Source organism: Pithys albifrons, chromosome 10 (genome assembly GCF_047495875.1).
Source record: "Pithys albifrons albifrons isolate INPA30051 chromosome 10, PitAlb_v1, whole genome shotgun sequence".
NCBI lineage: Eukaryota > Metazoa > Chordata > Aves > Passeriformes > Thamnophilidae > Pithys > Pithys albifrons.
In genome coordinates, this window is record NC_092467.1 from 20132306 (window position 1) to 20156788 (window position 24483).

General features: G+C 37.3%; 1 protein-coding gene across 14 annotated transcripts in view; it reads right to left on the reverse strand.

Annotated features, from left to right (window-relative positions):
* The window catches only part of ADGRL2 (adhesion G protein-coupled receptor L2), a 157577-nt gene that overhangs the window by 116881 nt on the left and 16213 nt on the right, over window positions 1–24483 (reverse strand). For all 14 annotated transcript variants that reach the window (XM_071565714.1, XM_071565715.1, XM_071565713.1 and 11 more), the window contains exon 2: window positions 7974–8146. In XM_071565714.1, the coding sequence (XP_071421815.1) occupies window positions 7974–8046 (73 nt within the window). In that variant the 5' untranslated portion in view covers window positions 8047–8146. The remainder of the gene's footprint in view (window positions 1–7973; window positions 8147–24483) is intronic.

The following is a 24483-nucleotide window of genomic DNA, read 5'->3' on the forward strand; positions in this document are numbered from 1 at the left end:
TCAGGATTTGAACTGAAGGCCTAAACCAAACAGTTTATGCATGAGATGCAACGCTGATATGGGTTGGGTTTTTTTCCAGCTGGTGCATTAATACATGAAGTGATGCTTTGTGGACTCTATCCATCTTTATGGGTAATAATCCACATCACAAACCACCCGTTTGCCCTCTAGTACTTTCCATGCCTCACTCTTCACGCATGCCAGTTTCATCTGTTGCAAATTAAATGATGCAAAAGCGTAAGCAGCAAACTGCTCAGTTTTGTTTACTAAAAGCGTATTCATCTTAAGCCACCAGAAAGCATGATCAGTTCTCAGCCACAAATTCATAGCTTTCCAATAGACTTTCAATGGTAAATGTTATAATGGTGCAGAATAAATCTCAACGTAATTCTTAAAGTAACATCTTGTAATTATTTAAAAAAAGGGTAAAATATTAAAAGGCAATCCACAAGCCTAAGTTAAAGAACTGGGGCAGCTCAATAAGAGAAATTAATGTGAAATATTGTGGAAGGCAAATCAAGTCACATGCACAGACAAACAGGATCAGTGGCAAGCAGGCAAATCTTACTGAAGCTCATTCAAATGATGGTTAAAACAGAAGCAATATGAAATAGCACTGAAGTCTACAAAAGACAACATTTCTCATTGCTTTTACAATTAAAAATGCACCACACAGATGAATCTGGTTTCAATGTCAACTTCCTCTCAGGTTTCCTAAATGAATTACTCAATTCAAATTTAACAGGAAAATTACTCAAACAGCACCTTGCATTAATTGTACTTTCTGCTGGAACAGAACAAATCTACCTAACTCCTGAGAGAGATATCACAATTCCTGACAAGAGAGAACACACAAGCCAGCTTTCCTTCCATCATCAAGATCCCTCATAAAACTCACTGAGTGCTGTATCCAACAACTGAAAGTTATGTGGTCCCCCTGGGTTTCTCACATGTAAGGGTTGCTCAGGCAACTGATGAAAAAAAAATCATTTTGCTTCCCAACTAGTCTCCCACACACATCTTTTATACACCAAGAAAACATCAGGATTATTATACTAGTATAAACTGAGAAAACAAAAAGAACGAAACATTCTCAACCATCTGGACTGGTCCAAGCTCAGAAGGAACAACCAGGGAATCTCCCCTACCACCATTAACACCCTCACATACATTTACATGTGGTGCCTTAAGTCATTGGGCCATGGATGAATTGTCTCCCTGACTGAAAGAAGGAGCCATAAACTGAGCTAACATGGGTACAACTCTATTTCTTTATACTTCAAAAGACAGTGAGGAGATAGAGATTACAGAAACACAAAGAGCTTCAGCACAATTGGGTTTTGAAAGTCAGTGAAGTAGCTCAAGACTCTAAAAGGGCAAAACTTCGGGACAGCTTAAGCAAAAGGCTTTTTCAGCTCCTACCTATAAGAAAGATCTGCATATTCAATTTATCATGCTATGCGGATTTCAGGTATGGCTCATTTACAGTCACCCATGCAAAATGTATCCTGTGTTAAAAATGTAAAAAATGTAGTATTCCTGAACAAAAAATGAATTATGATTGGAAAAGTATCCAGCATTCATGAGTCCCACATGAAATGCCAATCTAAGATAATATACAAACAAACAAAAAAAAAACAATCAGAAGGAGCAACTATAAATATTCTTCTAAACAACCAATGTTAATGAGTAAATACGACACTAAGCACTGCAAAAGGCCAGACAGTTTTTAAGCATCTTTTCCACACTGTAAAAAGCTCCCAGACTATTAAGTGCATTTAGATGGGAGTATGGATGGACAAGCCAAGAACATTTCTCTGTGATTCATTTTATCTCTTCTTCCTCACGTAACACAAAATCTGGAACACTCTCACACACACAGACCTGGGCACATACATGAAACATATATTAGAGCTGTTTGAATAAGTCCTTTTTCTGTAGTGCTTGCATCCTACATATGCTTCCTGCTATCAAGACATCTGTACAATTCACAATTAGCACAAACTGCATTACCTTCTGTCCCATTTACACACAGAGGTAAACCACGAGCACCAATGGATCTACTTGCAAGTATAAAACCCATTATGTGCTTGTAGAACCTGGCAACAAATATTAAATCTAAAATCATTATACTTTATGATAATTTTTATAATCCGATCATAAGGATACTAAATGTAATAAGGAAGCCAGTGCTGAGGCATTCATTGATATCAGATGCTTTAGTCAGTCATACTTCCATTTTACACTACAACCTGAAAGAACAATATAAATACAATATTGTTAAAACTATGTAAAAATCCTTGCTACTAGCTAGCTACTAGACAAGCAGTATTCTTCTGCTCAACCAAAAACAGAAATGAAAAATAACTAATCATTTTTAAAATACAACTCTTAATAAAAAAACGGCTTTTTTCATATATAGTAACAGAATAATAATGAATCTTGTTTTTTTTAAATGACACGTATGTCCAAATTCTGCTACTGTGTTCTTGAAAAGTTTCCTTATTGTAATAAACTAATCTAAAATATATCCAGATTTAAATTTAACAACAGAAAAGCTCCCTAGGCAACAATGTCAGTGAAGCTGAAGGTTCAGTCCATCCCCTCTCACTGCAATGGTCATTTGCATGGTTCACCTTGCCCACTGAGACCCACCAAAGTGACAGCAACTAAAGACAGTAAATTCAAATAGCAGCATAGAGGGCTCTGAAAATATAGCATCTGGCCCTAGAACAACACACTTTATTCCTATCACTTAACACATTACAGGGTTCTCTTCTTCTTCTGAATATAGAGCTCAGGAACATGCAAAATCTCCAGTCATACAGGAGAATGCTTTTCAGTGACTGAGAAGACAGCATATCAAAAGAGTAATACTATTACTCATCTCATAGTAACTATGCATTTATGCTCTTTGCTTAAAATTTAAGACTCTTACATTACACCTCCTAGCAAATTCTCATTTAAATGTTAGTACAATATTTAAAATGGTTCTTCATGCATTCTTCTACATTTAAAAATAGTGGCAGTTTTGGTTCCAAAAGTGTAATGTTACAGCATAGAATCCTGCAGACCTCACAGCTTGGGGAATACATAAAAGGATATCCACTGCCAGCATGCTGAAGTATCTTTGGATTTTCCGGGCAGTCTGTCCAACTCTATTACCTGGAAATGCAATTCAAAATCTTAACAGACATTCTTCTTTAAGAAGTTTGGTCTGGCTGTTTACAGATCAAGTTCCTTTTTAGAAAATATGCTGGACATACATCTCCCTCAGAAAAGGAAAAAAAGATGCCCCAGATAAGTATGCACCAGAATATCCCACTGAAAAATGGCATGCTCTTCCAGGACAGAAAACAGCATGGGCAATAATGGTCTGGCCTTACCATGCCGGGTGTGCTTACAGATGCTTTGCAAACTCTGTAAACCAAGTAGTTTCTACTAACTGGTTGTTTCACAGAGCTCCCACTGCGATAAATCCCTGACTAGAAATTAAATTAGTGCTCCTATTTGCTCTTGCATGACTCCATAATGGATTTCACTCCTTGTAGAATCTAAATCCACTAATTAACAGAAGTTGATTTCTACCCAATCCAGAGTACAAGTTGTTTTTTTTTAAATTTTTATCCTGAGTAAAATCCTACTAATACCTCCTAGTAAACGTGTAGGAAAACTGATGTGCTTTCACAGTTTGTTCAGTACCTGTGTCACATGCCTTAGACACTCCATGTCTGAGTGGCTTGACAGGAAGCTGAAGATCTGAAGCCATACACTAAAATAGCAAATATCTTTGTAGAGGTCCAGCGTACATTATCTGTATTTATTATGCCTCTTCTTTAATAAATGCACTAACATTGAACAAGCACTTAAATCTGCTTCCAATTTAACACTCAGCTCTTTGGCTGGCATAACTGAAATTCATAAGCAAATATCTTTCTCCATGTAATGTTCATTAAAACAAACATAAAGAAGCAAAGACAGGCTGGATTTCTTTAAAAACATTAATTCCATTTAGGAAAACAGAATTAAATAGATAATGAAAGCATGATGCTCCTTCCTTTGTACAAGCATAGATAATAATTCATAAGAAAATGAATTAAAATTGTATTAAGTCTTCATTAAAATAGAATGTAAGCAAAAAAAAAAATTATTTCAGTGCTTCCCAAGCATTTGTGCTTTTCAAGCAGCAGGAGAGAATAAAAACAAACGACATCAAAAGCTAGTCAAAAAGGTGGACTTTGTAAGCAAGATAAAACTTAAAACATTGAAACCTGCACAGTCCAAAAGCCAATCTTCACCAGAATGTTTAGCTCTGACATCTTTTTTTCATATGCATATTAGTGTATCTGTCTTAACTTGCTTGAAGAGAAACCAATAATATGTATAATAAGCTTTCTACTCTGCTTTGCTATGGAAACAAGGCATGTGTGATCTCACACTCTGACTTTCTGTATTTTCTCAGATAATTTTTAACTTGTTGGATGATTTCACCTAATTAAGAAGGGAAAAAAAAAAGAAGAAAAAAGAGGTGGTGTCAAAAGTAATTAATTTCCTGGAGTTCATATGAAACAGGTAAGTAAAGGTGCAGGACTCCATTGCAGGGGACTGAAAGGAGCACGAACCCTCTCCTTCTGTGAGACCAGAGAGCTGTGATGGCAACGGGCTCCAGCATAGACACAGAGGGAGCTGCATCCTCCCCGAGGCATGAGGGCAGGACTCACACGGTTACCTGCCCAAGTCTGAACCAAACTACTTTCCAGGGCAGTCCTTTCAGTCTGCCTTTTTTAATAGAACTGCAGTTTTAAAGACATGTCTATGCTAGAATATTCCAGAAAAAGGGCAGAAAAATGCTTTCAGAAATGACATTAATATTCAAGATCATGACTTCAGCTTTTCATTCTGTTTTCTGACCCTTCATCTTTTCCTTATTTTAGGGCTGCAATGCTCGCTGTTGACGACAATAACATTTTTCAAACCTCTACACAACAATATTGAGCTGCTGTTGATCAAATGTATCAGCAGTGTATAATAACTCAGTGTGGTTTTCCCATCCAGCTGCCGGCACTTGTCTGTTCCAGGTGCATTTTAACTGAAGAAGGGATTGCTTCAAAAGCAATCCCATCTGGACTGCACAGCCAGGAAAAACAAAGCAAACCCCAGACCTTCTTAACTGAAAATATTATTCCTGTTTGGATAGGCAACACTAAAATAAAATTACAGCCTTCGTATAACTGTGCTTGCTTGCTAATTCCCCGGTGAGTTAAAGTTAAGGCACTGTGAGAGTACTGAAGCCTTTTCTTGATTGGAAAATGTTTCATTATATGAACAAGTGAATAACTTGTCCACACCCAGGATCTTTCCCCCCGCTGCCCCCCTCTGCTTTCTCTCCATTTAACTGAAGAGAAACATTAAAATACAAGAGCAGGGAATTCAGCCAGGTTTTATCACCTCCATTAACTGCAACAACCTGCACGTACACATAAGATTTCTATAAAAAAAGCTTAAGTTCCAAGCAAGAGAATTAAAAGATTTTGTTATTTCTACCAAAAGTTAGATGCTCTTATTTTAACCTTTGTTCATGTTCATACTTCCAGGCATGAAGTGCTACTAAAGCATGTTATACTTGGCATCTCTTATTACTGAAGCAGAAGGCAATGTAATCTTGTGAGAAAGTGTAATAATGCAGTATTCATTTTGCTTCTGTGGCTGGAAGCCAACTCTATATTAATATTCATTTCCAGTACACAGAGCCACAGTATTTCATTTATTTTAAGAATTTACAATTAATTTGGTATGATTCTGTTATCTGGTACCAATTTCCTTTCCTGTTTCTTTTAGCTGAAAAAGCAGCTCTTGTATAGACTTTAAAAAAGTAAATTCACAACTGAAGCATCAAAAGATTGCTACTGGCTACTAAAAGCAAGAAAAACAGGGACAGAACAGAATGAACGTGAAATATTACCAAGGACAATGAAAATTAACTTCCTGCAAATAGCAAAAATTCAATCTGCAGAAGTTCTCAGCTGACTTTTTCCTTTCCAAACTCAGCAGATAAAACACTCTTTTACAGTATGCTGTTTGCAGCTGTAACCAAATCAAAGAAAGTGGTTTGTCCGTTTTTCCTTCCTGCTTTCACATGTTTTCAATCACCACATAGCATTAAACTGCAAGTACCTGAATCTTCATAAAACACACTAGATACAGGGATTTGAAACAATTGCAATAATTAAAAAAAATCCTTAGTATTTTAAAACTTCAGAAAAAAAAACATAGATGTCTCTGCTACATAGATGTCTACACCTTTCATTTCAACTAGTGCAATCACTTTTGCAATGTAAGGGCATTTATAATTAACACGATTTACTACCAAACCAGCCAGTCATAAGGTTTATGAACTCCTAATCTGCATTTACCTTTCTTGCCTGTGAAAGAGGCTAAAAAGCATTTTACCTTCCAGCTGTTCATACTTTTCTACAAAAGATTACACCCAAGTCTGCAGACTCAACAGACACCAAAGAGAGCAGTCAGCACAACAGCCACCAGAGCAGAAATCTCACCAATGATGAAACCACTCAAGATCTGCAGTACACTGTGGGAAATGCCAGTTTTCTAATATATCCTGGCAATATTTAAGAAGAAAGAAGGGAGGAACGGGACACTGACTGTGAAAGCTATTTAAGTTAAATGAGACTTCCCCATGTTCAGAAACCTTTGTGAAGACTCCAAGGACACACTCCCTGATAGATGTGTATGTTCATACATGAAGATAAACAACTTATTTCAGCAGTGCTATAGTCTGTCAGTACAACGCACAACCTGAACCATGTCAGTCTAAAACAAATGCAGTGAGCATGGAAGACCATATACAACATTTAAAGTTTTGATCTTGGTCTTTGCTATTTTTAGGCCCTTGTTATTTATATAATAGATCCCTTTTATTTATATAGATTTGGGAAAGAAGAGAGGGGGAGGCAGAATAGCTTTCCTGAAGTATTTCTGAAAATTTAGCCTTAAAAATTCAAAGAATTTTGTATCTGCTTTAAAAGCTGTCAAGATCACACCATAGATGCACCAAGAAAGCCTATGTATTACATACCAATTACTGAATAATGTGAGATGCTATTTTATTTCTAAACCAACCTTTTCACCTGCAATCAAATCAAAATGCTTACACTCAGAAATCACCTCAAGTTCTGTATGAATTTTGGTAATTAAGAATTCATAGACCATCATGTTTTCCTGTCTTCCATTTATGTTTCTGTTTATTAAAAGGGCCACAAGAACAGCTGGGGAGACAGACTAACTAGATAAAGTTTTTGAAGGAAAACAGATAAAGAATAGATAATGCAATTTTTTTAAAAAATATTTTTCCTTCCTCATCTCTTTCATTTAAGAGCTATTTTAAACCCATTTGATTGTAGTGAAGTATTTTTCCCTTTTCTAAAAAAAGTAAAAATATTTTCAAGTAGATGCTATTTCTGTATGAACTTTGAGTTTTATTTCCCGAAATTTAACTTGCATAGTTCTAATACTAATTGTTTGCCATTTCATTTCTAGCAAGCCAAAATAGAAAAGTAAAACAGGTGCTTCATTTCCACAGTTTAGTTTTTTTACATACCATTTAATGTATCTATACATTCCTTCTAAATGGTTGTGGAGTGAGAACAGAAAAAGGAAGAATAAACAGGAAGAATCCCAAAATAAGGCACCTACCAATCAAGGACGTTAATACTGTCACTTCAGTGGCCTGAACACTGCATTACAGTTTAAACATATGACATTATCAAAACCAAAATATGGATTTCCCTTTTTTTCATTAAAAAGGGACAATTTGAGTCTTACAAATTAAACCTATACTATGCTATATATACATTTAGTTTGACATCCTCAGACTTCAAGTCATTTAACAGAAATTATTGTACAGTCCATTTAACTCGTCTGAAAACTCAAGTAAAAAATAAACTAAAGCTTACCTTCAGTACACTGCAGGAAGCTGATAATGAGCAGAAACCAAAAACTTTGCATTCTGCAGCCAGAAGACACCATTATTGATCCCTGTAAGATTTTTCTTTGTATTCCTTAATGAATCCAGTTATAAAAGTCCAGCATCATCGAAACCAGTGGCCTGCATTATTCATCTTCATACCTGGAGTAGCAGAGTTTTTGGGAGAAGAGACAAAAAAAAAATCCATCAATAACTGAACACCAATAATTTGGAATACCAATTTTTACTTGACACAAACTGGAAATTTTTAGTAAAAACTGACAGTACACCTGTACTGCAGTTGGGAATTTGGCAGGTTGTAACCTCTTGAGGTCAATGAATGTTTACAGAATGACAAATAATGATACATGTTAAAGTTGAAAGTACGAATGTTACTGATGTACTTGCACCAAGACACATGAATAAAACCCAACAGAACGCTTTCTTCTGCGTATAAGAAACAGGATCTGCAGGTGAGTAAACTAAGCTTTTCCTACTCCCCAAATTTGGCACAACCTGCAATTCTCTATCTCAAAGAACACAGTAAAATTAAATCTAGCACTGCCATATTTCTTAGGGATTCAAAATATGGAATGACTGAGAACAGAGCAACTACCCTCAGCAGTAAGGCTGTGCAGGTCTGCTCCCTGCCATGGTTCTGGCATTCTCTTCATGCTACATTGCTCTCCTTGGATCAGAGAGGCAGTAACAGAAACTTTGCTCACAAAATACGTTGTTTGGTGAGGAAGCCTCTTCATACGACACTAGAGTTAGCTGTATTTCTACCCAAGTAACACCTTCAGAGAAAAAGGAATAAACACAATGGATCAGACTCTCCTGTCCTTAGCCTTGAACAAGATTTGCCTCCTACTGAGAAGTATGAACTGAACTGCTCCTGTAAACAACATACCAAAGGAAGAATTCTTAAAGCTATCATTTGCATTTGAAAAATATAATTACAGTGATAGAGTGCAGTAGCTATGATAGAAGATTTGGCAGCAGAGCGCTCCCTTTCACTAATGACTCCATTCTCTCACCAGCCAACTGAGTAACTTACGTACATCATCCTCTTCTATCTCTCATTGTATGAAGCTAAGTCATACTTCAGCCCTAACTATTCAAATCTGGGAAGCTAGATTAAAATTAACATCCATAGAAAAACAAATTATTTTTAAACATCAAGCTGGCTCTATGTATTACAGATATGTGAAACAACTTTGAAGAATGACTTGCTGAACTGTGCAATCATAGATGCAAAAGGCAGAGCCCAGTGACACACTGGCTTGGTCTCTCCAAGGTGAATGAACAGGACTCTGTGGATGTATTACTGAGATACCTGAAATTAACGTTACTTTAAAACCAAGTAACAATGACTATGTAAAAATTTAAGTGACAGGATCCAAGGGCCACTTAGGATTTTCATGAGTACTGGATCATGTTAAGGGCTTTAAAAGTACATTTATCCTTTTTGGCAAGGAGAACTGGAAAGGATGAAGTTCACAAAATGCCAGATATGAACTGTAGATAATTTTCAGAAGTAGAAAGCATAGCATTTTTTATAATAGCCAAAGTTAATCTTAATCAATGATAAATTTGTTCCCTGAGCACAGAAACAGCAACAAGACTGACACTCACTATTTTCCCGTAGGAGAGGAAGATGGGAATTAACAGGAAATATTATGGAACAATTTCTCTGGCTCTGAAAGAATGTAACTGTGGAGATTATTAAATAAGCAAGTAGGCCTCTTTATTTGGCCCCTCTTTAAGAGAAGTGGAGGCATCCCTCAATCCCTCATACAGGAAAAAGAAAGAAAACTGGTATCTGATGCCGAATGATTTTTATGTTTATTTATACATAAAAATGAGGCCTTTTTCCAATTTCCAATTACAGACAAGTGTTCTTCAATCGCAGGCACTTTTATCCGCACATATTTCAACAAGGAAAATGCAATAACAAACAGTGAGCTTCAGAAGAGGACAGACAGACTGTGGCTCTCCCTAGCACACACCCATATGCCCAAAGGTAAAAGGTGTGACCTAAATTTAGATGGTGATATACCAGCTGCTACAGGACAATCCAGAAGCAGAAGTCACATTGTATCTCTAGATCTTTTACACTAGGCTGAAAGTGTTTCACATCTAAAAGAAACAAACCTAAAAATCCACAAAGGATGCACTGCATTCAGCAGAAATTGAAATTGCAAAGGAGCTCCTGCTGAGTAAAGAAGAAAAAATTGCCACCATGGTATTTCCAAAAAAACCCCTGGAGATAGTTCAGCTAAAAACCTGGGAAGAGGCTGAATTAATTTTTCACCTGTAGCACCCAAAGGAGAAATCATAAAACTATTTCACACACACTACAGATTAATCAGCATAATTTCAAAAAGCAATCAGAATAATCCAAGAGAACAGATGACAAAGAATAGTGGGTAAAAGTGAAATTAACTCAGCTTTCTGATTGCTCCCAGTCTGTCCAGAAGATTTTGACTTTCTGCAACTCAAGCTTTGTCATTATTTCCATAACATATCACTGCATTTACAGATTTTGAGACATTGTCCTTTAATGTCAAGTGGATAGTGTCATACCTCTGCTTTATCACCTTCAAACTCATCACTCTCTTGTGGGCCTTTTTTAAGTTGGAGGCAGATGGAAAGAATTATGTTACAAACAAAAACAATAATCAAAGCACCACTTATGGCGAGACCAAATATTTCCCAAGAAAACAGGCACAAAATGTATACACTCTTTTTTTTTTGAGTAAGAGTTCTTGACCTTGTAAGCTGACTTAGCTGTTTTAAAAAGAAACTAGTTTCTGAAAGGATATTGATGACTTTGTGATACCAAAATCACAGAAACTATTTTATTAAGAATAAATGCACAATATTTTAAAGGACAAACTTAAGTGTTTTGTGCAATATATTGTTCTCCTTTGATTGCTGTTGCCTACAGACATAGATTTTAACTCAGTGTGCTGCTGCAAAAAGAATTCAAAATAAACTAATCAGCCACAAGCAAATTATCAGTAACACACATTTTTGTAAAAATCCAAGAAAAAATGAAAGTGTTTGAAAACTGATGCAATAAGGTTTGGTTTTGCTTCTTCTCTTTTGAATAAAAATTAACATCTTCACAGCAAAAATTTTAGTGCAACCTCTGTATTTGAGCAACTCTGCATGGCTCCAAGTAAAAGAATGGTGCGGCTCTGAACAAACCATTCATCAGCATAACAAAAGCAAAACCTGAAAAAGGCATCCAGACATGAGCTGGAGCCAGAGAGCACTAGGACTATAGACAGTGCTGTCAGCCAGGTCCTTCTGACCATCCATCTATCAGCGAGATAGAGACTGTCAGTGGCAACTCAAAACAACAACAAATCCCAAACCAAACAAGTAGGACCAGGAAAAGCTGCATTAAGTTACTTCTCTGTAAACAGAAAAAGGAGACCACAGTGAGCTGCTGTCCTGTGCAAATAAGTTATTTCCCCTCGGACCTTAATAAACCTTTTCTCTGGATCGCTGACTGTTTTGGCTTGTGGGTGGGGCCGAGAGAAACTCCCTAGAGCAAAAAGGTTGCTTAAATTTCAGAGTGCAATAAAAGCTGCTCAGAAAATTCCAGCTGTAACTTAAATTCCTACCTCTGGGCCATACTGCAGTCTCCCATAGAAAAAACCCCAACCCTTCACTGAAGTGGTCCACCTTTTTAAGCTTCTTCTCATATGCACTGTTAGAGAAGGCTAATCAGGAGTAGAAATGTTAATGTTCAAACCTGTACACTGCAAAGGTACTGGGCATCTCTTCATACTGTATTCATAAGCTGTGCTCCAAGTCCTGAATATCTCAGTGCCCCTGCCTTGCTTCCTTGTTCTTCTGTGCTTCTGAAACTTCTTACAGACAGAACACGACCGCTGCAGAATACATGCCACTGCTGGCCATCCCTCTCTCCACAACATTGCTCAAGAGCACCCCAGAGATAAGAGAAAGCTGCTCCAAGCAAGCTCCTTGAAATACTTTTATCTTTGAAGAGAAAGACCTCTAAAGGACTGTCGTGTCCCAACTCTACTCTGTTTAACCTTCCCAAGGTTTTATTATCAAAAGCCAAAAAAGGGTCTTTTAAGAGCTTCCGGACAACTGACACAGCATGCTCAAAAGCATCCTGTTCTATCCAGCTTTGCAGGCAATTAAGACAAAGGGGAACACAGAGATCTTTCCAGCTAAGCAAGGAAGCTTTTCTTTAGTTAGAAGTCTCTCAGACTAACGCTGATGTATTTTAGACTATAGTGCCTAATTTTCCAAATCTTAGAAACACTGCAGAGCACTTGGAACCTCAGTCAAGTTTTAACACCCCTATTACAGAAATAAAATTTATGCTAACATTACAGATGATGAGGCACAGAGAGGTAAGGAACATCAGCCACAGCTGCACAGCTCGTATGTGCCAAAGAACCAGCAAGACCCAAGGCAGTCCTTATAAATCCTGTGTGACCTACCTTGCCACACATGCAGCACCCCCACTGCCTTTCATAACCCAGTTTATGAAACTAAGTAATTCTGTAATATATCTGAGACATTCTGCAGAGGAAAGGAGGGGGAAGAGGAGGCAAGAGTGAGTAGATATATATTCATACAATGTAATAGACTACTTAGTCTCCTGAGAAATCATGTGCCCACGTGCTTTCCCATCATGAGGCTTTCCCAATTTAAAAAAAAAAGTTAAACTTTCTATAATCTATAACATAAGAATTTAATTAGTGCAGTGATTAGTAAAACTGTCTAAGTCACATTAGTAAAATACCAGAGTGAGATTAATACTGTTTATGACCCAAGAGCTACAATTTTCTACATATCTGCAATGAGATCCAGCTCTTGTTTTCAACAGTGAACATATCTTAGGATGAATTCAATGTGAGTTAGTTTCTAAGTTTTCAATATGCTTTTTCAAAAATTGATTTATGTTAATTATATTGTAGCATTAGTGCTACAATACCAGACCGTAGAAAATCTGGTTATGAGTTCTGGTTATGAGACCTTACAAAAACCACTGAAGACGAGCAAGATTCCATGCTGATCTAGTTAGCCTCCTGCTACCTATGGTAAACAATCAATGCTTGATCTGCTCCAATTAAACAAACTGCATTTTGCAAGGAGAAAGAAAAGGCTAACCCTGCTCTGTCTAAAATGGTTAACAAAGACTTTGTTTCCATTAAAAGCAATTTAATGCTCAAAATGGAGCAGGGAGTCTTATCTACAATTCTGTATTCAACAGTCCCTATTAATTGTCACCTTGAACACTGGATTTCTAACCCAAAACATCTCTTCCCAAGTTGCATGGAAAGAATACAGTATCAGGGAAGGGAATAATACAATAAGAACAAGACTTGACCAAGGTCATCCAATCTTGCAACAAAAAAATTACTTCAATGCATTCAGTAGTGTTGTGCTCTAAAGCGATGTGCCCATGCCTGAGGAATGCCTGGAACAGTGAGCAATAAATGTGCATCCTAAACTGTGAAAGACCACAGAAACACCCACACCAGCCTGAGTTCCCAGCTCATCAGTGCAACAGATCATTCAGGATACCCAATCTACCTATGCAAGATGTGACATTAAACAGTGCAGTGACACTATTTTAACAACATCGCAATTTACTCCATCAGTCCCCAGCACCTCAGTGGTCTACTGCAATCATTCACAGAGAAAATGAATAGGATTTGAGAGGAAAAGACAAAGATTTTCTTTTCTCATCAGGACTCTAGTTCAGCTTGGCCTCACTCTCTTGTTTTACAGACACGTTACACAGCGGTCCATTCCCGACAAGCCAGCTTTGCCCCTTCTTGTTAACACAGGATAAAACCTGGACACTCTAGGGAGTTTTCATTCAATAAGCCAGCAAAGTAAACCTTTGCTAGTGCTAATAAGAATGGCTTTTTTTGGCTCCAGGCACTCTCCTTTTGCCAAGTCTGAATTTCTCTTTTTGCCTTTGATAAACACTCAGAATCAAGGGGGGCGCAAGCAGGGGGTGTCAGTCAATGCTCATTGCAATTCCCCTCTATTTCACCGGAACCTACACTGTGCCGCTATGTGAGAGCACCTCCACTAAAGCAGTGCAGGTAAAACCTTTCTACCACTTCTGCCCTCTGTGTCACTACAGCTTCCTGGGGACTCAAAGATAAATCCCCATCATCCAAAGAAGGGGGGAGGGAAAGGGATGCTGTAAGTCAATTACAACCGTTATCAGCTGTAATATCTTGGTGTCATGCTGAGCATGTTAAATACGTTGATCACTGTGGACACCAGAGGCACAGTCTGAGGCTGTTTGCCATTCTCTTCATTAAACTGCAAAGCAAATAGCTCTCATTTTCAAACCTATATAGGATAGATTTGATGAACGTCAAAAATAAACAAGAAAATAATGAGTATCTGTAAAAAACATTGAGAACCGTATGACAAACCAAAAGAAGCAATTGCAACAGCTGAAGAAAATTCAAAGGCTTTTCAAACTTGTCAGAGAAATCCTCAAAATAATCTATTAAAGATCTCATTTCCCTCCCTCAGAAAAAAAAAAAATTCACCAGACTACCATCAACCAAGACACTGCAGTCTTGTAATACAGGAAACTATTTGTTGACAGCCTTGACAAGGCTTTGCAAAGGCACGTATTTCTCAAGGCTGTTATGCCACTTAGCTGATCTGGTTTTTTTCCCCCTTCCCATCCACTGTTTTTCACGGCAGAGAACTTGTTTGAAGTGGAAGTAGACCGAAAATCAAAACAAACAGAACTAAGTCCTGGGACTGTGGTCAGACATGTCGGTACCTGTGAAGCGACCTGGTGTTTCTCTAACTGACTGCGAGGATTTCAACACACCTGATCTGTTTTATGGCCACTCATCACTGGGCTTAAGCAGGAAAATTAGTTCTGATATTGAGTACTGAATCCACCCCTGGGACCCCCAAGATGAAAAGTACATGGACCTGTTGGAGCAGGTCCAGAGGAGGCCACAAAGATGCTCAGAGGGATAAAGAACCTTTCTGATACAAACAGGCTAAGAGAGTTGGGACTGTTCAGTCTGGAGAAGGTTCTGTGGAGGACTTACAGTAGTTTTCTAGTACCTAAAGAGACTACATGAGAGCAAGAGAGGGACATTTTACAAGAGCCTGTAGTGATAGGGACGAGGTGGAATGGCTTTAAACTAAAGGAGGGTAAATTTAAATCAGATGTTTGGAAGAGTTTCTTCTCAATGTGAGCAGTGAGGCACTGGAACAGGGCTGCCAATGCTACACCCCTGAAGAGTTTAAGGCCAGACTGGATGGGGCTTTGAGCAACCTGGCCCAGCAGCAGGTGTCCCTACCCAGGGCAAGGGGTTTGGAACTAGATGATAACTTAGGGTCCCTCCCAACCCAAATTGTTCTATGACGATATGCCTTTCACAGATGACACACTGAAGAAAGACTCCACAAACCAGCACAGAGCCAGCAAAAGATTCAGAAGTTACTAACTTCCAAAATAAAATCAAGTTACAGGCAAGACCAGACAAGAACACATTTTTATCCATGCATTTACAGCACTTTTAGACATGCTACAACCGGCTTAATGGGGACTGTATAGCCCCAACTATTTGACCTGCCAGGTGATGGCTGGGATGCAGCCTCAGCACCTGATATTCATGCACAAACCTCAGTTTGGTTGCACTATTTCCCTGGAAACTACTGCACTGAAAACTCCTTTTCTAGGCATGTGCCTAGGAATATTATCAAAAAGATTCGTGAAAGTGCTGGTTTAGCAGCCATTTTAAAGCAATTATTTTCTATCAGTTGCACTTACGATCATATTAAGTGGTTTGTATTCATTATAAATCATATGGGGTTCAAGTTTCAAGAACGAGCCTGAGCGTGCAGCAAAATCACTTTTTTAAAAAAAAATCCATCAAACCTTTGTTGTTATCAGAGAAATACCAACATATTATAAGCAAATATAAAATACTTATCATTTTAAAAAATCAGAAGCAGCAGGCACATAGATATACCCACCATGAGTGTAGCTTGTGGCAGATCTTTGCACAGAGAGGAATATGGTTCTAACATTAAAAACTGTGAGACTATGGCCTAATCATTGAGCAGTGAAATATGAAACAAAATCAATGGTGGCACCTAAGATGTAATCTCTGTTGTGTTTGGCTCACTGCACTGGATCCTTGACTCATAAATCATTATTACTAGCCATTCTGTGAAATCAATATTCAGATTCCCTCTTGGTCTATACATATGACCACTAAATGAAATAATAATGACCAAAATCTGTCATATATTAGGCTTTCAATATTACCAAAAGGGATTTCTTCGGAGCCATGAGGTAATCTAGGATAAAATACATCAGATGAGCATGCAAAGAAATGTGAAAAACCTGTGACTATATATAGGCAGCAGGAGAAAGTTATCTTTAAATCTCTCTTCTTCCATCATATCTTCAAATATGATGTATCATAGCATCACAATAATGCATTTTATGAAAGATCATTTCAATAATGCATGCTTTTAATTATGTTTTAAAACATGTTGTACTTACACATTTTTCCTTTTTCTTCTTTCAAGTAACCCCTTCTTAAGCTATTCCTAGCTTTGTTTCTTTTCTCTAAGTACAATTAATATTACAATGACTAGAGAATAGTGGGTTTTTTTACCAGCAGCCTGATAGTCAGGACATTCAGAAGAACACATTTTAGTTCCACTAAAAACTACCACCAAACTTCTGAGAGTAATTCCATAAAGCTGCATTTTCAAATCATTTAGCTATTAAAAGGTAGTGGATCATGTTTTGCAGAGAAACCTGAGAAGTTCTGTGTGTTACCATCCCATACTCATCCATAAGCCACAACAAAATTTGCAATTTTGACAAAAGAAGGAGGGAAGAACTCTTTTAACTACTTTCTAAGAATACAAGAGATTCTCCAAGCCAGTAGAAGTTCCACCAAATTCACATAAGTCTTTGGAGGACACCCGTGTGTACTTCAAACATACAAAAAAAAGAGAAGCAGACAGTGACAGAAGACACATCTTTCAGGTTCACCACTTTTACATACCAGCAGCACTTTGAAGGCTGAGAACTCTAAACCATGAAATAAAAATCAACAAACTCCCCATTTTTCTCCCCTCGTAAAAAGAGCTCAAGGGCAAGAAGCCATGTATGACATTACTGCACAGACTGCACTCTCTTCCTTGCACCTACACAGAAATATACTACTGAATTACGTAACTATTGCTTGTACATCATCAAGTATGTGAGAAACTTGTGCAATAAATACAGCAAATAAATCTTCAGGATCTATTCAGCAAGGGCCTGATTCTGCAATGAAACAGAAGATTCAATTATGTTACTGGATGATGGGCTCTGTAAAGACAGGGTTGCATAGGCATCTAATGGTGCAACTATAGTTAAGAGTATTTTCTTGTACAGCTTAATAAGCAATGTCCGTTCAGGTGATTGTTCTTAACTGTGCAAGGCAGCTGAATGACTACCAGTCATTCACCAGAGCTGTAACATTCCTTCAGTTTGGGTAAACTGTGGGCTTTCTTATCTATTCAGACTATACTAGAAAAATAGAAATTATTTCAGTTATTTTTTATTCCTTTTGTAGCAGGTCTATCAGGAAACTATTACATCTGCAGAAGTTATGAGCAAGAAATGCTCTAAATTATAATTCAACAGAAAGTCTGGTTCTACTCACATGTGCCACTGTTTAAAACTCTTCTCCCTAGCAGCCTACATAACATTTTCCCTTCTGCAGAGAGGGACATAGAAAGAAAAAAACATGTGGAAACAGTGAAGGTCTTTTCCATGCATGGTGAAAAGGGAAGTGTGAAGTGATATCTTTTAAATATTAAACAAAATGGAATATAGGTTATCTCCAGAACTGCCAAGCCAGCCAGTCACCGCGAGCACTTGAGGACAAAGTATCCTGAAATTGCTGTCATGCTAAGAATTTTTAAAAAGAATGAATACTTACTAAAGTATTCAAGAAAATGAACTCTTTCCACTGGAGTGACTGAAAACATTATATTTGCCATACATTTTAATTTTTTTAAATCATCCATACAGCACAGATGAAATTTAAGATACATTTTTAACACATTTTTTTAGCAGCAATGTGACCTCTGATATCCTGTGGTTTCTTCGAGCAGACCAAGAACTCTTGTCACACATTTACAATTTCTTTTAAGTAGTATAGTTCTTGGTGGCTCCATGTGACAACGACCCTGCTACTTTTGAAAAAGAAAAAAGCATTTTTCTTTAATTAGGTTAGATTATGATTTCAGATGATAAATTTTTTAACCTTTCGTGATTACAAATACTTATTGGCTTTTATTTTGTATTCTTTTACTAGAAATTAAAATAGCTTTTTATTAAAACCCTGCACTTCAGACATTCTGCTGCAGTTCATGAACTGTACGTGCAACTAAAGAAAAAAATAAGTCTACATTTGTCTATCAACAGCATTTATAAGTGAGAAAGTGGAAAGATTACAAAATTTTAATAAGAGCATTATATTATAGTAGCAATAATCTAGGTGTTTTACTGGGAAGTGAAGTGGATTACTTTAAATGAAATTTTAAATGTCCTTTCCATTTTATAGATAACACAAAATGACTCTTTTCATGTCTCTAGCGATAAGGATACATGTGCCACACATTTAAATAGTGCCTTCACCCTATCCAACCCTGCTCATGAATTAATAATTCAGTGACATTAATACAAGAAGATAAATGATAAAGAGGCTACAGCAAAAGGGCCAGTGGTACACATATACTTCTTTTAAAACAGCTAATACCTCTCTGCCAATTACAGTTAGAACTTTTTAACAGTTTTCAATGGCATTTTTACAATCTAAATAGCAGCTTATGCACACACAATTTCACACAACTCAAGCTTAATAAATCTCCTGCTGCTACCAAACAATCATTCTGGGGGATTAAAGTGCAACATCTGCTAACATTAATAAGCATTTTACATAGCAATATGTATAAAAGCAGTTGCTATCAGTCTTGTGAAAACACTTCCAGACTGGTTTGGCATAAATTATACCTTTATCCTTCAACTGGTAACTTTAGCTTACAGCTACAATAAGGTAGCTATAATGGTATTTACCAGGAAAAACCAATGAAATTACATACTGACGACAATTATCATGTGTAGTGGAACAATTTTCAAAATACTTGAAAAATAAACAAAAAAATATGAATGCAAAGAATTTCAGGTAAGAACATGGTAAAGTCACATAACTTCAATACTTGGAAGAAACCAAAGCTACTAATTTGTTTGCAAGAGACAATTTCTCTCCTAATACCATTACAACTTGCTTCACCCTTGGGCTTTCTGATTTTTATTTGTATTTCTATCAAAGCAGCATCTACTGTGAAAGAAGGCATGCCTTTCCAAGGAATAAAATAAATATCAAGGGGTTTATTTAATTAGGAATTGCAGCACACATTTTTAGGTAGAATTTGGCAAGTGAGCATGCTTTGGAGTCAAGAGATGTGTAACATCAGCCTGAGCCAAGAACACAGCTGGCAAGAAGGCACAAACTTTTACGTGCAGCCCTGCCAAGGCAACTCAAGCCCTGCAGTTCAGCTGTGGACAGGCAATGCCAGAGCCTGCCAATCACCCCTTCTCTGTAGCGAATAAGATGAACAGAGTCATATTCCAGCTGCTGTTACAATTTATTAAAAAGCAGTATTTAAAATGCTTTAAAAAAAAAGATAAAAAGTATTTCACGCTCTTCTTGCATAAGCCATACAATCCTAGTATTTTTTAGAAACTGGAAAGAATCAGTAAACAACTTTACTTTAGTACAGTGCCCCAAGATAATTTTGTTTTGTGGACACATGTGGGCCAGTATCTGCATGCTCATTTCTTTTATGAAATAAGAAATTTGGATTAAAAAACATCCATACGTACACAAAAGAACAGCCAACTGGATCAAATACATATGTAAAAATATTTAAGATACTTTGTAAAATTATCAATTAATTTCCCGATTTTTTCACTATGATTTGCTTGAACGTGATTGTTTTAACATTGTTTTTTAAGTCAAAACAGTGCTTTAAAATTAATATTATCATATTCTCCTGACATCACCCACATTCTTATTTGACATGTTTTAAGTGGGATGAAGAAAATCAAAGCAGTAAGATAATAAAAGATTCCAGCAATGTCAGTGGCTTGACAACTAACATTCAGGACCTTTTGATGGTATCAGGCTTTAAAGGTACCCAGAACCAGGGCTGAAGCCAAGCTTAGCTGAAAAAAACCAGTCATTTAATTACAGAAGGAAAAAGCTTAAAACAAAAGGTAAGCATATTTAGTATCTGCATTTTCCTAAAACTGGTGGTTTCTTTAGACTGAATTCTGCAACTGAAGTTCCCACATATATCTCAAAGATTGGAATCACTGCTGCCGGAGGAAGCACATGGGGATTAATAACCCAGGTGACCCAGTGCCACAGTCTCTCTTAAATGCAGCTTGAATTTTAGATTATCATTTCAAAATAAGTTTTTATTAAGTTACTGCGGACTGCCTGTGACAACACTGCTTTATGTTAAAGCGACAAATTCTTACTTTTTTTTAGTTTAGAGTAAAATGATATTGGCACATGACTTTCTTTTCAGGCTATTCCTCTACCCGCACTCTAATTCTCACATCAGACATATCCCCGCCATGTGCTAGCCTTACATGTTCTGGAAGATTTACTGCTGCTGTGATAGTCTCATGGCTGTTTCAAATCCAGGTCACAACTTTCCACAGTTACTTAGATTAACATTTGCAATTTAATCTATTTTAACACAAGAATTCAACAGCACTGAGACAAAAACAAGGTGACTTTATTTCTCAAAGATGACTGAATATTAAATATGAAATTTAACAGGTTGTAATCATAACAGTTTGTAAACACTGTAATATATACGTCTGCCCCAATTTAGCAAGATGGAATTCTCACATAACACTCATCAAACTGAGCACAAAAAAATGGTTCTGGCATTTCACTAAATTAAAATCTTCAGTCTCCACAGCCGGAATGCACAAATTTAGATTTTATTAATACCTTAAATCAAACTCACTTTTATGAAAGGCAATTTACAAGTCATCTTCTCCTGCGACAGCCAAGAACAGAACGGGGTCTTAAGCATAATTTTACAGACACTTTGATGATAGTCTAACCTTTTGGTCTGATTGCTACTTTTAACAAAAATAGCATTTTCTTTGAAATCCAGCAAACTTGTTTTCATGAATATAGCTTTAAGCCTTCAGTGACAGAGTGGGTGACAGCTCAACAGATAGAAGACAAATTTAAGAGACGCTGTCCCTGTTAAGAAAATGCATGCCATTTTACCAGCTTCTCATTCAGCAATCTGAAAAACTCCAAATTTAATCTAGATCACCATATTTCACATCTTGCCCAAAGATATTGTATCGTACCAAATCTTCACACTCAAAAAACTATGCAAATTATACACATGGTCAGCAAGCCACCTTGATTTAACTGGTGCTGTATGTACTTTAATACTTTAAAATTTTAACAATTACACTATCAGCCTTCAGCATCACAGGCACTTCTGCAACAGATTACAAATCAGATGCACAATGAAATCATCATAATCAGGTAGACTCCTCTGTGCTGTGAGTTACCACAAATCAGTGAGTGTCACACCATGGGGACAAGAGGGGATTAAAAAAAAAAAAAGAGAGAAGTTAAAAACCAAAAAGCTAAGTGAGCAGGCAGAGTGGAAAGATGGTGTTCCCCCCAGCCAGTTTTGAGTGCAGAGGAAGCGGGGAAGCCCTTGGGTAGGGCATAGAAGGAAAGCAAGCAGATGGAAAAGGGAAGACCTAAAGCCAGACGGCGGCAGCAGCACAGGTCGGGACAGGGGCGCACAGGTTGGTGAGCAACAGAGAGCCAATTAAAGGAGCAAAGGAAGACTGACAATGAAGGAATGCACGTTAACGGGATCAGGAAACATGGCACCGCATAGAGAAGGGACAGACTTGCTAGCATGAAATATGTGCGTGTAATTTGATTTCCTTCAAGAAGACTGCCAGCATTTAGGATCAGCTGCCACACTCTCATAACCCAGTGTACAGAACTTACTCCTCTCCAGGACATAATCGCAAGCTACACAGACTGCAAGTATTCACTTTTTAATCCATACGAAAGGCCCATCAACCCACATCAGAACCCATGAAACTGTCTGAAGAATGAGTCAAAGCAGTAATAAACACGCAGAGACACCACGGGCACTTGATGCTACAAGAGGGGCCAGCATGCACGAGCGCGAGATGCATGTCTGCATGTGTTCCTGCACAGAATTATTTAGAAACATTTGCTATTCTGCAAATAATCATATTCTACAAATGAATGAAGATTTCACCATGCCATAATACTACTAATAATTTGAAAAAAAGCTGACCACAATTTCAACACAATCTATTGCCCATTCAGGGTCAGGGGTTTTTGTTTGGTTGTTTTTTGTTGGGTTTTTTTATTGTTGCTGTTTAAAAATCAAATCCAGAAGAGGTGGTGACAGTAATAAGCATACAGTTTATTTATGGGTCACTATTGAGCTAACTAAGAATTTGTTGCTGGAAGAAGAAAAAGACAAGATGATGAATAATACAGACAAAAATGGAAAGGGAAAAAAACAAGTCAAACTAAAGGTCCATATTCTCAGATATATAAGAAGCAACAGACAGAGGAATGACAGAACACTTCACCTGACTGGTTATCAACATACTCACATCTCTTCACTCAAAAGGTGATTTGACATATTTAACCTAAAAATAGCAGCTTTGTAGATCTTCTAAAAATAAAAATATCTAACCCAAGTCTACTGTGGTGTACTACACAAGAGCTTGCAGCAAGTGCAGTTTAACTTTTCAACCAGACATTTCACCCCAGTGATTTCTTGTCTTCAAAATAAAAAACAAATTCACTGTGACAGTATTATTTTAAGACAGTTAAGTAAATACCAATGTTTATCTTTTCCACAGTGTTATTTACTAACTAGAACAAGTAGTTGAACAGTCCAGCTGACTGAGAGCAGAAGGAGGGAAAACAGGCCCTTCCTGGCTAGCAGCAACCTTCATCCGTAATTCTGGACAGGCACTTCTACTGATCTGCCTCACAATTTCATGACAAGATGAACTGGACACTTTATTTTTAAATAAATACCATCTTAATAAAGACCCAAACATATATGTACCTAACAATACATATGTTCATGAGTAGATATTCATTTATTATTGGTCAGCCTGTGTTAGTTCATTCATTTTCCATAATATTTATAAACAACACAGTCTGTAAGAATAGGTTAAGATAGCTAAAACCAAAACCATACTCATCTAAATACTTTCAAATATTTGAATATGCTAATTTAAACTGCATTCCTCTTGAAGAAGCTATTTATCTTGCAATGACCACCAACTGACAGCTCTAGCTTCCAAACAGGAGGTACTGATAACTTTAACCTGCACAAAGCACCAATTTTTTAAAGTCTGAACTTACATGAAAGTGCATTTCCTGCTTTTCAATTTGAGCCTCATTCAATAAGCTATAATTATGATTTGGGGGGGGGGGGGGTTGTCATTGTTTTGTTTTTTGTTTTTGTTTGTTTTTGGTTGGGGTTTTTTTGGTGTTGTTATTGTATTACAGGTACCGGAGTACAACTCATTAAACTGACATTGAACAGGCTGCGGTATGGGAGGAAAACTACCACTGCTCTTCCACTAAGGACCAAAACATCAATAATTCAAGCTGATTGGGAAACACTATTCAACAAGACAATTAATTTTTAAGAATGTCATAGGGATAGTAAAACCCACTGCAAAACAACTTTAAATTTTACAAGACTCATCAACAAAGCTTAAAAATATGAAGCTTTTGAAAGAAAAAGAAAATCTACATCTCTTCTTGTCCCAGGTTGAAGAAAAATGAACTCCAGGAAACATTCTGGACTCCAGCCAGCAAGACTACGAGCATCACTTGTGAGCCCAGCTGCTGCATGGGTGCACTCTGCTGCTCCAACAGAGGTTCCACCACTGGAAGCAAGCATTCAGTAAAACTGAACATCAGCAAGCACACCTAAGAACACAACAACTTAAAAGAAAAAAAATAAAATAACAACCTACCAGGCAAAAATTAAAAATGTGAAATACAACTGTCCTCTAAGGTGGCTCCATTTCCTACATGTTTGTAAAACCACCCAGACTCCAGACAAGCCATCGCTCAGGGCGCTCCCGCAAGCTTCCCCGCCCCGCTCACCTGCAGTCCTGGACAGGGAGCATGGCCAAAGCCTCCCTCTGCCCCAGCACACATGTGTGCCCTTTCTGGGAAGGGAGATAAGTAAATCAGTGTTTCCCAAGGAGCAGAGGATGAACCTTTCTGTTCATAAATGCTCTTAACGTTTCCATAGTGAATGTCATTTACATGAAGGCATTATAAAGGTTCCCATATGAAAAT